Source organism: Adiantum capillus-veneris, chromosome 5 (assembly GCF_014529385.1).
Source record: "Adiantum capillus-veneris isolate H3 chromosome 5, ASM1452938v2, whole genome shotgun sequence".
NCBI classification, from domain to species: Eukaryota; Viridiplantae; Streptophyta; class Polypodiopsida; order Polypodiales; family Pteridaceae; genus Adiantum; species Adiantum capillus-veneris.
The window spans coordinates 129,903,917-129,919,892 of record NC_140935.1 but is presented as its reverse complement, the minus strand read 5'-3'; the positions used below and the strand labels follow the sequence as shown (position 1 = coordinate 129,919,892).

General features: G+C 44.1%; 1 protein-coding gene across 4 annotated transcripts in view; it reads left to right on the top strand.

Moving 5' to 3' along the window:
* The first annotated feature begins 482 nt into the window (after positions 1-482).
* Positions 483-15,976, top strand: part of LOC147458106 (uncharacterized) — a 108,882-nt gene continuing 93,388 nt past the window's right edge. For 2 of the 4 annotated variants that reach the window (XM_086512845.1, XM_086512844.1), the window contains exon 1: positions 485-1,487. In XM_086512845.1, the coding sequence (XP_086368971.1) occupies positions 1,284-1,487 (204 nt within the window). In that variant the 5' untranslated portion in view covers positions 485-1,283. Of the gene's footprint in view, positions 1,488-15,976 lie in introns of all 4 variants that reach the window. The other 2 variants (XM_086512846.1, XM_086512843.1) reach the window with 2 other exon arrangements.

The following is a 15,976-nucleotide window of genomic DNA, read 5'->3' as shown; positions in this document are numbered from 1 at the left end:
CACCACCCACATACCGAGTAGTAACCGCATAAGGGGGGAGCATGTAAGCTCCATCACCTGGGAACGGAATGTCTATGACATATGGTTAGGAAATTGATTTTTCCCCGACAGTGGTGGTAAGTGCCAACTTCCAACTGGTAAGGTAAGGATTGAAATTTGAGATAAGTGATCAAGCTTCCTTTTGAGAACTGCTACTTATTGCTGGGTGGAGGCAGTGTTCGAGAAAAATCATTTTTCCAAACATACAAACTTCCTTTCCTTGAATTTGGCAAGAGGGAATTTTAGAAAATCATGCTACTTTTTTGGTATTTACACTATTTTTCTCTAGTTTGAGGTGGAATTTCTCCTTTTCCCCTTGCTCTCAACCGGCATTTTCGAAATTGAAAACGGCACGATATTAAGTTGAGACACATTTTTCCCGAACACTGGGTGGAGGGGAGGGGGGGAACGAGGGGGGAGTCGGGAGGAGAAACAAAAGAGTTAAAGAGCTATTTATGTAAGTACAAGGGGCAGTCTCAAGGGTGTACTTGGAGATGTACCTATAGCGCCTACATGCCTTCCATTTTGCTTCAGTCTGAGGCTCTCTCGTCCTCTCTCTCACACACACACACGTACGCTCGTGGGCGCCTCTCAGAGTCTCAGAACTCTCTCTCTCGCACACGGCCCAATCTGCGCGCAAAACCCACGAGTCAGTCTTGATGGGCCTGGCGATTCCGAAGCTTTCCGCAGAAGCGCCCTGCATTTTCTTCTGAGATCCACCCCCATTGGCCCTCTTCTCTGCTTATCTGCAAGTCTGCCGCGGATTCATTCTTTCTTCTTGGGTTTTCTGTGTACAATTCTCCCTCTTTTTCCTCCCCACATTGCATAATTTTTTTTTTAATAATTTAGTCAAACATCTGTTTTCCTCGTACCACATTCAGAAAAACCCCTAGTTTCTTCTATATTTTTGGACCCTTCTTTTGATTTCAATTCTATATAATTTTTTTCCCCCTCTTTCAAAGCGCAAAGAAGCAAGTCAGCTCGGTTTCATGTGAGCATTTTCTCCCAATTTTTTTAATTAGTGCTCTCTCTCTCTCTCTCTCTCTCTCTCTCTCTCTCTCTCTCTCTCTCTCTGCCATGGGCGGATCTTCCATTTTGTGGCACCCCTGCTGCCCAAGCCCCTTGCACACCAGAGGAACAGAGTATTGCTGGCTGCAGAAATTTCATCAACTGACGATGAGTGAGAGCCCAGTCCCCTCCCTTTCATGTGTATAGCCAGAATTTGAGCTTCACATACAGAAGCTATGGAGGGGAAGTTAGAGAAGAAGGGATCCTTGTCAGACCCAAAATTGGACAAGAGATTCTACCCTGTGGGTGAATCAGATTACAAGCTCCTTGAGGAAGTTGGACGCGGAGTTAGTGCCATTGTCTACCGTGCCAAATGCATCCCATTCAGCGACTATGTTGCCATCAAGACCCTTGATCTGGAGCGTTGTAGTAGTAATTTGGTATGCTATAATTTTTACAACATCTGCTTTACATTCTGTTGCTGTTCTGTGTCCTCAGATTCAATTTTCTTTTCTCAATTTAGATTCTAATCTCTCTTCTTATTACTTATCATGCTCAAGCTCTCGCACACATGCATGCATACATCATAGACAAGCTGCAATTTACTAAGTATAAATGGAACATCACGTTCCTTCGCGTGGTAATTTTCTATTTACATGGGTTTGGACTGTGTCTAGTTGCCATTTTCCACTTGAATAGCAGCTGTTTTTTTACAATTCAATGTCTTGCATTTATCCTGTAACCGTTCATGGCAATGACCCATATGTGTGCACAGCACCATAAGTTACTTCTAAACAGGACTTATTTTAAATAATGGGTGAACTCAGGACAAGGGATTCAGAATGGGGTCACTGGGTTATTGATTTGAAACAAAATCTTTATAAAGTTTCATAATCAAGTTCAATCTCAATCCTTAATAACATAAACGCCAGTGCTAGAGCCCTTCGGTTTTGTTAGCTTGAGTGCACTTTCATTTTCAGCTCCGTTTCCATTGTTTGTCTGTTGGCCATTTTGGATAGCTGTACTCTGCTGTCCTGCACCTTTTGAACAATTATAGCCAATTGCAAGGCTACTTTCGGGTTATCTGAGAATTTTGGGTGATTTTACGCTGTCCTCACTCTCCTTCCGTGCCCTTCCAGTTGCGTAATGCAATTCCGACAAGACCCTCTTCTCTAGGGGGCGATGCTAGATATTATTAAAAATGTCCGAGACATGGATGCACATGCTCTCATTCTGTGAGGAATTGAAACCATAGGGATGTTTTAGAGTATTTCTTTAAAAAGTTGATAATTATGTTTGTTTTGGAGGGAATAGTCCGTAGCCCACTCAAAAAGTCAGATTGAGGCAATTTGCTCAACTGATAAGTATGAACATAATTATCTTCAGGTTTTGCCTGGGAGAGGCTCTACTGTGTCTACTGTAGCATGCACTAGTGGATATCCTAATCTATTTCGAAAAACAATCAATTAATCACAAAGTTCACACTGAATATTAACATCTCAATTTAAATATTACAAGGGGTTTGAGATGACATTTATCATTCATATTCTCATCTTGGGTCCGCACTTGACTTCGGATAGCACATTAGATCCACACTTGACCTTTCTATCTAGTCATCACATCCAGACCGCACTGATCTCAATATGTATGTCTATGATGAACTAGAATGACCATGCTTGTGAGTTTTATGAGCAGAATGATGCATTCATTCTTCTCAAAGAAGATTTGACGCAAAACATGTAATATATTTAGCTAAAGCTACATATGAATGAAAATGATTTTTGTGCACACATAACTAATTTATGAGCTTATTGGTACCAATTAATAATTTAAATAGATGGGTAAATTTTCTATTGCAATGTGCCATATGGAAATTTATCGGTGTCCAAATAGTATAACAAGTAGAACAGGAGGCGGACGTACTGCAAAATACATCAGAACAAGCACATGAATAACATGGTGTCCCCAATTTGCTCTGAAAAAGTCACCATTTAACATTTTTACTGTGGCCGCCTTAGAAAGTGGCCAGCCGGACACAATATAAATACGTCCCGATGGGAAGCAGGGAGACCAAGTCGAGAGGAGTGTGGAAACAGTAGGAATGAATTTGTTGGTTTGCAGATAGGTCAGAAACCCCCGTCTTGGGACTTATTTTTAAGCCTAAGGTTTAAAAACCTTTTAAAAGTGAGTAGCCAGGCAAATTTGAAACGGGTCAAATTTATTAACATTAAAAAAATGAACAATGCTTGTCTGCTGCCTTCTTATGCCGTACTTGAGACTTGTCCAAAGCCTCCCGTACTTAGTGTCTAGATCATGTGTATACTGATTTGCTTCAAAAATCTTATCTTTGGTGCTTAGAATGGGTGAATTCTTCTTGGCACCCTCAATAATCTCAAATGGTGCCTTCCCCGTAGATGTATGAACTGTGTTATTATAGACGAACTCCACCAAGAGCAAATACTTCTCCCATTGAGTCTTTTGATTAGAGATGTACGACTTCAACAAGTCCAAGACCATTGAATTGGCTATCTCCGACTGCCCATCTCTCCGTGGCAATGAGGACGAGAATTTAAATCTTGTGCCTATATTGTCCCAGATTGCCCTCAAAAACAAACTCGTGAAACTGGGATCTCTATCTGAAAATATAGATTTAGGCGTATCCTCTAATCTGAAAATTTGTGAGACAAATAGCTTAGCCAAATGTTCAATGCTGCGATGGCTTGCAAAAGGTAGACAATGGCACTCTGTCATAACCTTGTTCCTCAATCCTTGAGTAACACACAACATTGTCTTCTGCATTAGATAACCTTTCTTCAGAGCATTCCACTCTGTAACTGTCACAAACTGCTGACGTGTCAAGCAATTGAAGAACAGAGCCTACATGCAGAACCCGACAAAGGAGCCTTAACCCTAGAAGTAGCAGCGGAAGAAGTTTGTACCAACTTATGGAACCCCGTTCGATGGGGCCCAAGGAACTAGAAGCAAAACCCACAAAAGATCTAACGTAAAATGTTGATGACTGTAACAAACATGGACATCCCAAGTTTGGAATCTGTCGTGACAAAAGAGAGAGATTCACTTAAAACACTTCACAGAATCAAATCACAGTTAAATTGAGTCGACATGGCCCGACGTAGTTTTGTGCCGCTAAGAGAGATTGGCCCCAAAGACTGGCGCCCCTTTCGGTATTTCTTTTTGTATTAAACTTTGAGCAAAGTATAACTCCTGCGTGTCCTCAGCTCTTAGACTCTGTGTCCAAATGCCCTGCAGAGTGAGGCCTTGGGGTTCTTTTATTTTTACAAGGGATGCCAAAAGCAGAGCCCCAAAAGCAGTTATCCAAAAGCTTCTAACTCAAAAGCAGTAAGCCCAAAAGCTGCCTGCACTTTTCTCGGAAATCCGTACAGCTGTGCCATGTCAGCGCATTAGCGCAAATCACGAAAATCCGAACGTTGTGCCACGTCAGCAGCCAGCGCGATTTGCGGCATTCGTACAGCGAGCCACGTTAGCAGCACTCACGTAGGTTAGTTTTCTTTGTGTCCCTTTGTCCCCTCGGCAATCTCCCATAAGTTGGGAACAACTTATTATTAGTAGGTTATGCCACGTGAGCAGTTTGCGACATACCCCCTCGTGAAAAAATGGTAATCGCCCTCGATTATGCGTGCAAAACGGACAGAGGCCATAAACTAGTTTAGTAGACACTCTAAGTACCGACGCACTAGACACGACACATCTAGGACTTGTACGAAGACGACAGTCACATCACATCACGTCACATGTCAGATCAAATCAATCACAGACAAATTCATTCCAAATCTTAGACCATGACTGCCAGCAACGAATTTAGTAATCGCATCTAAATCCATCCCGGACCTCACTGATGTCGGATTAACTAATCGATATTGTGATCATGTCTATAGAGATTTTCAAGACCGAAATGCTGCAGTCATTTCGTCTTTCAGTTCCTGCACTCAAACAAATCACATGAGACAGTACACATCATTCATGTTTAATTTCGAGAATCCCTATTTTCGTAAAGTCCTACAACAGAATATTGCGAGCACAACAGTATTTCTGAAATCCAAAGGAAAATCAGTGACTATTCTATCCAGGTAATGTGTGACAAAGGAGCGGAGTGACTCCCCTCTTGTGCAGTCTTGTCTGCACTAGATTTAGTCCTATTGATCCACGGGATCTTTCGGAGTAGACACAGCTACCTGGGAACGCCTCCCTGTGGGCTGGGAATGCCGGAACGGCATTCTAGAGGGTTTTCATGGCCCAGAACGGCCAGACGTTCCGGACAGGTATTTGGTACCGGAACGGCCAGCCTGGAACGGCCCGAAACGTCGAAATCGCGAACGTCCTCATTTGCACGAATATCAATCCATTAGTGTGTACAACAGTTCAAGGACACCGTATCACGGTTGTCAACCTTTTCGTGTGTATTCACTTGGTCAACCTGGTGCGAGACATACATGCTCAGAGTTAACACGTGTATTCAACACTTGTTAACTCATGTATGGTCTACCTGTGAGACTGTTCCATTGACATAGTGGATAGCTTTCACACTGGGCCACTGGCTTTAATAGAGTCCATAACCTTAAGTACACTTCGAATCCTTTCAAGCATAATAAACCAACAGTTTAAAAATGCGTCAACATGTACTCATTAGAAGCAATTACTGTACTCTTGACAACTGACAAGACATACTTACTTCTATAGCACTGAACAAAAGTTTTATTCCCCAAGGGCAATTGCCAAGCTGGGTACACTTCTATTGCACTAAATCCATAGATACATGAGAAGTGCTAGCTCGTGGATCACCCCCCTCTAGCGCAGGTCTCTTTCCTTTTGACCTTTGCTCTTCTTGAGTTGGAGAATACGTAGGTGGTAAACCAAAGGCTTCAAGGTAAAGTTGCAATACATTTAGTGACTCTACAGTTCACTCTCTTCCATCCACTTTGCATCCATAGGTGGATAGTTCTTGAACTTCACCAAATATCGCCTTGTAATCTTGCCTTTGACTTTTCTTTCCTTGTGTGCCATGATCTGTTCTGGGACCAAAATTTCAACTAGCTCTTCAACTTCTGGTCGCTCTTCAACTGGCATATCCTCTGGCACATCACCAATAAATGGTCTGAGAAGACTCACGTGAAAGGCATTGTGAATCTTCTAGTTCTCAGGCAATTTTAGCTTATAACTGACGTCACTGATCTTCTCTGTTACTTGAAAAGGCCCATAGTAACGCATACTAAGCTTTGTAAAGAGACTTTCTTGACCTTTTCGCTTCTTTAAGCGTGCCTTTTCAAACCGCAACAATACCCAATCACCTAGTGAAAACAACAATTCACGACGGTGGAGATTAGCAGCTTTCTTTTGCTTTGCGTGTGTCCTTTCAAGGGCATGCTTTATCTTCTAGTACATTTCATCCATATTCTGTACATATTGATTTGCCTGAAAGATCTTTTTCTTGGTATGCAAAATGGGAGGAACTTTCACATGACCTTCGACAATTTCAAAAGGTGCTTTGTCTTTTGAAGAATGCACTGTATTATTGTACGCATACTCAACCAACGGCAAATACTGCTCCCACTTCGCCTTGTGCTCTGACACATAGCACTTAAGCAGATCCAAGACAATAGAATTTGCCTCTTTTGACTGCCCATCTGTATGTGGATGAAACGACAGTGAGAACTTAAGCGTAGTGCCCATATTCTCAAATATGCCTCTCTAAAATAGACTTGTCATCCGTGGGTCACGGTCACTGACAATCGACTGTGGCATACCATGGTACTTAAAGATATTGTACATAAAGAGACGTGCCATCTGATCTCGTTTTATCTTCTTCCTAATGGGAATGAAATGAGCTTGCTTGCTGAATCTGCAAATAATGGTCCAAATTCCATCATTCCATGTCTGTGTTCTTGGAAGATCAAAGATAAAATCCATAGCTATGCTTTCCCATGGTTTATCTAGAATTGGCAATGGCTGTAACAGCCCTGGTGCCTTTTGCCTGTCAAACTTGACCTTTTGGCAAATCACGCATGCTCGCATCTGCATCTCTCCTCAAGGTAGGCCAATAAAAGAATGTCTCAACCGCTTTCACTGTAGCATCTATACCACGATGCCCCGCATACGGTGGGACATGACTCTCTAGCATGACCTTATGTCGCAATGGCCTAGTGACACAGAGTCGGCCATGCATCATCATAAAACCATCTTTGAGGAGGTAGTGCTCATGACGTTGTCCTTCCTATAATTTTTCAAAGATCCTTGCAAAAGCTTCGTCATTCGCATACTGTTCCTTCATGTCATCAAGCTCGTGATGATAAGGAATTGACACAGCTGAAATTTGTGGCTTTCTTGATAACGCATCAGCCACAACATTCTTCTTGCCTTCCACATGCACAATCTGGAAGTGAAACATGGAAAGAATGTTTGCCCATCGCATATGCTTTTCCGATAGCTTTGACTGTGTCGGAAAGTATCGCAAGGTTTGATGATCCGTTTGGACAACTGAAATCTCTTTTTGGGTCCATCTGAAAGTGACCTCTTTCTTTTGCAAAGCATGTAAAGGTGAAGCAATCTTTGCAAAGTTGTGGATGAATCTTCTAAGTAAGAACATAGCCCTAAGAAGCTATGGACATCGTGCACAGTCCTTAAAGCTGGCCATGTCTTGATTGCTTCTACCTTCGCAGGATCCATTCGGACACCATCCTTTGACACAATGTGTCCGAGAAAGTGGATCTCTTCCACTTGTTTTCAGCCATCAAGACCTTCTTTTCCTCGGGCGTCTTACGCATAAAAGGCTTCCTTTTCTGCTTCTTTGCCTGCGCTCCAGAAGTCTTGGCTGAATCCTTGCCTTTATTGAACTTTGCTGGTCCCTGGGACGCTTCAGGAGCCGCTTTCGCAAACGGCTGCTTTGCTGAATTTTTCTTTTGCTGCCCTCCTTTCTCGTTGTTCGGAAACCCACTATCCTCTCCTTTCAACAAGGCAAGACCAATGTTAGCAACTTCCATAAGCTGAGTGAGGGTAGCTACTCTGTTCTTGGTACAGTAATCGCGAAGCCCTCTAAGCAGCCCACAATAGTACTTCTCTATCTGCTGTGTCAATGGCACATATCTATAGGAGGTCACTGAGAGTAATGCTTTACAAAACCTCCTATTGTACTCCAGCAAGCTCTTGCATGTAGCCGAGGTAAGCTAATGCCAATCTGTCATGACATCGGCTTCAAATTCATTTGACAGCCAAGTAGATGCAAACATTTGCTTGAAGTAAACCGAAGTGGCGGGTGCCTGTCCTTGCATTAGTAGTGTTGTCCACCATGTAAGCGCATTGTCCTCTAAGAAAGTGGCAGCTTTTCTTACTTTAGAGGCCTTTGTAAAATTCCCTCTTGCATAAGCTGTATCAAACTGCTGGAGGAAAGTGAGAGCCTTTGCTTTATCTTCGAAGCCACTGAAAGTGCTGAACTTTACAGCTGCACCACCTTCTTTGTAAGCTTTCGGCTTTTCCAGTGCCCCCAAATTGTCATAAGGAATAGTTTGCAACATGGGCATTGTAGTAGGCATGATCGGCACATCTTGGCCATTCACATTTTGCGTCAGGGGTGCGATATCTGGCTGCTGTCCAGAAAAACCAGCCATCCTAGAATGACCCTGTGGCACCCCAAACTGGCCTTGGTTGCACTGAAAACCCTGCTACACGCCAATACTACCATACATGGGGTTTGACATGATGCCTTGCATACCCCCAAACACTGTTCCTGGCATGTACGGCTGACTTCTCAGTGCATATCCAGTCATGCTTTGGAACACAGACCCACCCCCGAAATACCCAGGATGTACCGTGGGTGGTGGAAAAACTGGGGTGCATTGCCTGGTAACCAGTTCCTTGTCCATTCAAGACAGCATGTGGGCTCTGAAAGGTGGCGGCCTGAACTGGCATAACATATGGAATAGGCGTTCTAGCCACCTATTCAAGCACGGGAGGAACCTGTTTTGGAGCCCCTGACTCCGCAACATGCGAGTGTTTCCTATCCTGCTGAGTTGCATTGGGAACCTGGGCTCGAGCCTCAACAGGCTCTGTACGCTGAGGACATTCCCTTGCCACTTGATGGTGCTTGCAGATAATCCATAAACCTGGGATTCTGCATCGAGTGAATACATTCACAGCAGCAACTAACTGTGTCCTGAACGCATCCTCTTCAAAGTGCCCAATCATGAACCCTTGAACCTGTTCTCGCTGTGCATTCACACGAACAAAAGGCTTAGACAGTGGTGGTCGTGAACTCGCGCCAACTTCATACTGAAAAGGAATAGTCTGTCTACCCTGGGAAGAGGAACCCTCTTCTCTAGCATCGTCTGTCCTGTCAGCCATAGTGTAATTCCAAGTTCCTGTGCTTTGTGTCTTCGCCGCAAACCAACCAAGGCTCACTTCTTAAGGAAAAAGTGATCTTGTCCCGGCAACGGAACCATGAAACCGGTGCGTAGGGCGGTGGACTTTAGCTTTAACCCGATCTTTAACACTTGGACTTTACGACACAAAGCAATGACTTAAAAGGAACCTGTAACTGAGAATGGAATTACACTTCAAAACAAAAGCACGACCAGGAAGCTAGAATGCTCCCAAGCAGACAGTGACACCTGTAGGCCCCAAAGGTTGGCCCCCCTTTCGGTATTTCTTTATTACTCTTCAGGAATGAGGAATAAGCTATAAAACCTAAGTCCTTGAGACTTTCATGTGCATCCAGCTAGATGGCACCTTTGCAGGCAAAATTTTGGTAGCATAACGGCCCCAAAATTTGCCCTGGACAGTTTCCCAAGCTCCGACTCGTTTCCAATAGCATAGACCCCTTGTTTCCTGCGCAAAAACAGTTATTACAGCACGCTGTAATTAATGGTTTTTCCTCAGTTTTCAGCCCTAAACAGCCCCCGAACTATCGTTTATCAATGGGGCACTGTTCCCAATGCTCCCGGCATCATGACGGCTGCAAAACAATCCAATTTTTGCGAATATGCAGCGCTGAAAATGCACCTGTGTGGTGAGGTTATCACCCTCACCGGTGCCTGCTTTGGTGTAGCAGTTAGCTACACCCGTTCCTGTTCAGAGAGGCTCTTGCCTCAGCACAAAAGCATAAATCCCCACAGCCGTACATTGGTCAAATGAGAAGCCCACTTGAGGGGCATAACATAACTGCTCGTAGGGGAGAGAGAGAGCAGTGCGTAGCGTGCAAGGCATCACTCCTGGCACCGCACTGTACATAAGAGGGAAAGAAAGCACTCCATAGCTCTTAACCTGTGACCGAGAGCTCCAAAATGAGCCTCCCAGCTATAAATTCAGCGCTACCTTCTCTTGCATGAGGAAAGTGCACAGAAATGTGCCACTTGGCACAATTACACGCATTTTCCCATTTTGGGGCTGCCGCCTAAAAAATCTCTCAACTGGTTGCCCAATTGACTTCGCGGCAGAGTAATAAAATGTTCCCCTTGACATTCCATAGCTAATGACGCGAACACTTTCTCTGGTCCAAAATAGCAGTTCCCTAAATTGTCGGCAAGCTATCAGGTGATTTACACTCGTAGCCCCACCGTGGCTAACTTTAGTCCATTTGTCCAACTTTAGTGCTCACTGGCCGTCCGGCCTAGACTCTCACTGTCCACCTCACACCATGCAACTCGGGCATTGGCATTTCTAGAGGGGTGCTTTAAAACAAGTCAAATAAAATTTCCTCCAAAAAGAAATCAACAAGTAAAGTTAGTTAAAACAGACTCGTGACAACCACCCAATAACAGAGGACAATACAATCAAAATGATGACGTGGCTGATTGTACGGATTGTCCATAGATTGTTGATGACGTGGCTGATGACATGGCAACTGTATGGATGCCCGCATTTCGTGTTGACATGCTGACATGGCAGCTGTACGTATTTCCGTAAATCACACTGGCTTCTTTTTCTGGCAGTTTTGGAACAAGTTGCTTTTGGGGACTATTTGCTTTTAATTTTGAAGCTTTTGGGGCTCTGCTTTTGGCATCCCTCGTAAATTTATAAGAGCCCTTGGGGCCTCACTTTGTAGAGTCTCTGGACGCAGAGTCTCAGAGCAAAGGTCCCTTGGGAGTTGTACTTTGCAATTATTAATGAAAAAGAAATACCCAAAGGGGTGCCAGACTTTGGGGCCAATGCCTCTGGGCACGGAACTCCGCCGTTGTCGTGTCGACTCTCTCTTTCTCTCTATTAAAGTTCAGTGATTATGAAGTTTTTGTTGGTGTGTTGCTATTGATTTCTCGCTTGGAGTGTCCAAGCCGGTTACAGTGGTATCAGAGCCCAAAAAGATTCTTCTCCTACGGAGGATCCGATTCTTTTTGCAGAACACGCAGGTTTTTGTGAAAGAATCTTCGTGTCCTGACCTCGGACTTATCAGCCACTCCCACCCTTCATACATCGCGCATTGAACGCGCCCCCGTCTTCATCGCTCTGTCTTACAGGGCATAAAGTCGTAAAGAATCCCAGATTACACATGGGTTCTCGTGGAGAATATGACAGAGATAACACCTCTTAGTGGGAAGGCAGAGAAAAGTTGAAAATCCGGCGCGGGAACTAAAGAAAACAATGAAGATTTGGGAAAATTTTTCGGCGGAAAAGTTTGCCAGAACGGAGTACAAACGTCAACTGCAGATTGGTATATGTGTGAACAGATTGATCAAGTACTCCAGGGACCCGAGCCTCGCGAAACACCTGAAGAATTACCCGATTGGTAAGATTTACTCGAGATGGTGTGTGGCCATTGCTTCTCCTCTCAGGTCGGGAGGAAAGCCGAAAGGACCGACGAGTGCAGAAAAGCGGAACCTGTACTCGCAGAAAGAGATGAACAAGAACTCTTGGAAAGAAGATGAACTAAAGGATCGACCCGAATCAGATGAACGAAAGCACAAAACTTTGCCGCACATGGGGGCATAGTGAAATATCAGGAAGCCCTCATTTTCTTTGATGGAGGAGCCAAGGCCAACTTCTTTTCACTTGAATTGGCCGAAGTTGTACTTTGCAATTATTAATGAAAAAGGAATACCGAAAGGGGCGCCAGACACTGGGGCCAATACCTCTGGGCACGGAATTCCGCTGGGGCGTGTCAACTCTCTCTCTCTCTCTCTCTCTCTATATATATATATATATATATATATATATGTGTGTGTGTGTGTGTATGTATGTATGTAGATATATATATGTATGTAGATACATACATACATATGTATATATATATATATATATATATATATATATAAGTTCAGTGATTATGAAGTTTCTGCTCGTGTGTTGCTATTGATTTCTCGCTCGGAATGTCTAAGCCGGTTACACCAACATTGGTCCAGTAGTAGTCAATTTTGCCTGACATGTCTGAAAAGCAGATCTTTGCTGGTCCCTACGAGAAAGGGACTCCTTTCTGAGTCAATATGTGCAAAGGCGAAGCTATCCCTGCAAACTTCCGAATGAACCATCGATAGTAAGAGCACTAGCCCAAAAAGCTTCGAACTTCATGAACATTCTTCAAGTTAGGCCAATCGCGAATAGTCTCAATTTTGGTCGGGTCCATGTGTACTCCTCTTGTTGTGATGATGTGTCCCAAGAAATGTATCTCAGGCAAGAAAAACTCGCTCTTTTTGGCATTAATAACCAATCTATGATCGCACAATGTCTGAAAGACCTGTAGCAAATGGTGTCAGTGCTCTGTTTCATTCTTGGAGAAAACTATAATGTCGTCAAAGAAAGTGCCCACAAAAGATCGATGCTCTTGGAAAATCCTATCCATCATTCGGTTCAAAGTTGCTGGAGCATTTGTGAGTCCAAAGGGCATCACCAAAAATTCGTATAAACCAAAACTTATCCGAAAGGTTGTCTTGAAGACAACTCCTGGAGCGATTCTGATATGATAATATCCGCTTTTCAAATCAATCTTGCTGAAACAAGAGGATCCTTGAAGTCTGTCAAGAATATCATCGATCCTTGGAATCAGGAATCTGTTCTTGATGGCGGATTTTTGGGAGCTCTGTAATCAATGCACATTCTCCAAGATTCGTCTTTCTTTAGTACTAATAAAACTGGAGAACAGTAAGGTGATGTACTAGGCTGGATGAGACCCTTTTCAAGAAGGTCTTTCACTTGGTTCATGGTTTCTTCATTCTGGGCTCGGGTAACACGGTAAGGTGGCCGGTTCGATGGTGTGCTTCGAGGAATCTAGTCAATGGTGTGGTCCTCAAGACGAGATGGAGGTAACTCGCGTGGTAGGCTGTAATCGGCTTGTACACTCCAAGTGAGAAATCAATATCAACACACAAACCGAAACTTCATAATCACTGAACTTTAATAGAGAGAGAGAGAGAGAGAGAGAGAGAGAGAGAGAGAGAGAGAGAGAGAGAGAGAGAGGTGCAGCGGAATGATTGTTTGCGCTTTGCTCAAGATGAGTGCTCCGAACTGTGCTCAAGGTTCCTTTTGCTTTTATGGAAGGTAGGGCCTTCCGTTTTTAACGAGAGAATGCTATGATCACAAACAAAGTGAATGGACACTGTGCGTGCAAGTGTATGAGACTGAGAGATAGAGAGAGAAGAGAGATACGACACCAGAGACGTTGTAAAAACCCTCCTCCGAAGGCCCCGCTCTCGTCGGCGAGAATGGTCTACTATTGATTGCACAATCTGGTACAAATGGTATGCATGAGACTGATGCAAGTCTAGGCTATGTCGACGATGACGACGGTGATGACGAAGTCTACCTAAGGGCTGAAATCTGCAATCTTTCTACTGCTGTCCAAAAACATTATGGACTGAAATCTGCAAATCTTCTATCTGCTGAATTCTGACTCTATGTCGATGACGATGTCGATGGCGACGACGCGACGACGACGCGCTGAAAACGCAGATGCTGAAATCTGCATTTTCCGGGTTGAAACTGTAAACCTTGCGGAAACTGACCGTGCGGCGAGGAACTGTTGCGGGAAGGTGAGATCTGCGAGGTTCGGGACTTGATCTGCGGGTGCTAACTGCTGAAAACTGAAAACGCTGATGTTCCTTGACTTTCCGTCGCGGTAAAGGTGCAAAACACCGGGGCCGATCTGCAACCAAAAACGCTAGGGCTGAGTTTTGGTCCTGCTGCTTCCGTGGTTTTGCAAAATGCAAAACGCTAGGCTGATCTACTGATCTCTTGCAAAAACGCTGGGGCTCTTGCTGTCTGCGGTAGCCGAGGCCGATCTGATGGGGAAAAACGCTAGGTGATGCTGGATCTTCAAAACGCTAGGTCTCCTGGGGGTGTCTGCTGAGAAGTTGCCTGTTGAGCGTGGAGCTTAGCCTGCCTCTTTTGCCATTACAAACTTGGGTTTGCTTATATATTTTCTTAGCAAAATTGCCCTACCTACTTTTGTTGGAAAGTCACTTAAAAATAATAAGTGAAAAATGTCAAAAATAGGAAAAATAGGCTAAATGCATTGGAAAAATCCCCTAACTGATTCTAATGGATTCTGATGGGAATACTGATGATCATGCTATGTGCAACCAGAGGATATGCATCTACACTAAGTGACTGGGCATGCACGGTCTACGAATAGACTCACAAAAGTGCCAGATCACTTCTAATCTAGACTGACTGGACTGAACCGAACCCTGATCATGCTGTAGCTTGTCCACGGACACATAGGGTTGGATGTGTCACGAGAGAGAGAGAGAGAGAGAGAGAGAGAGAGAGAGAGAGAGAGAGCATGTCCGTACAGCTTGTGCCACGTCATCCCAACTGTCCACGGGTGGTCATGCCACATCATCAGTTTGTGACATACACGTCAAACGAGAGAGTACAAATCAATCATATTTAATTTTGGGAATTCCGTACTGTTGCCACGTGGCACTGCCACATCAGCATGTCCGGTACAGTTTGTGCCACGTCATCCGTTTGTGACATAGGCCTATTGAGAAACAGTCAGCATTGGTGCGCAAAAATTCTTGTCGTTCTTTATCCAATTCAGATAGGTTGGTTCTTTGTTTATCATTCAATTCTTTTAAATAGATTTAGTAACAAAAAGATTGGATTTCATTAATTTTGAAATGGCTGAAGCCGATACAACAGGGACGGGCTCGCCCTTCAATTTTACATCAAGTACAATTTTCTTGCCCTTCTCATTAGTCAAAGTCGCTTTCTTGGCCCGATAGTCGACCACGGCGTTGTTCGTGTGGTACCAAGGGATTCCTAAGAGGACGTCACACCCTTCCAAAGGCATGATGTAAAAGTCCTCGTGTCCTAAATACCCCCGGTCCCCATGCAATCCGGTACCAGCTTTTACGGAGCTGTACGGCTGCTTTTTGGCTACGCAATGCAAGGCTGCAAATTTACGCAAATTATGGGGCAGCTTTTGGGAACAAGTTGCTTTATTTTGAATTGCTTTTGATTTACAGCTTTTGGGGCTCTGCTTTTGGCATCCCTTGTAACTCTTTATAAGTGTTGTTGGGCTCCCACTTCTCTAAGCATCTAAATGCAGGGTGTGAGAGTGAGACCCAACCACTCCGTGTACTTCGTGCAACAGATCAATACAAAAAGAAATACTGAAAGGGGCGCTAGTCCTTGGGGCCAATATTCTAGGCACGGAACTCTGCCGGCCCCCGGGCCGTGTCGAATCAATTGTGAACTGTGAGTTGTTTTGAAGTGAATTCCTGTCGTGTTGTGGTAGAATCTTACCTTGGAGTGTCCAAGTTTGTTAGAAATGCTCCAGTTTGCCAAGGATCCGCAGTATGCCAATTTTTTGTCCCGGCACCCGATGGATGAAGTGCACACTCATTGGCAGTAAGCCATTGAGTCACCAATAAAACCGGCAATCAAGAAACCTCCTACTCCAAGGATGTTCACTGAAGAAGTACTCAATGATGTCGTCGAAAACCGAATCAATCAACTTCTAGACGTG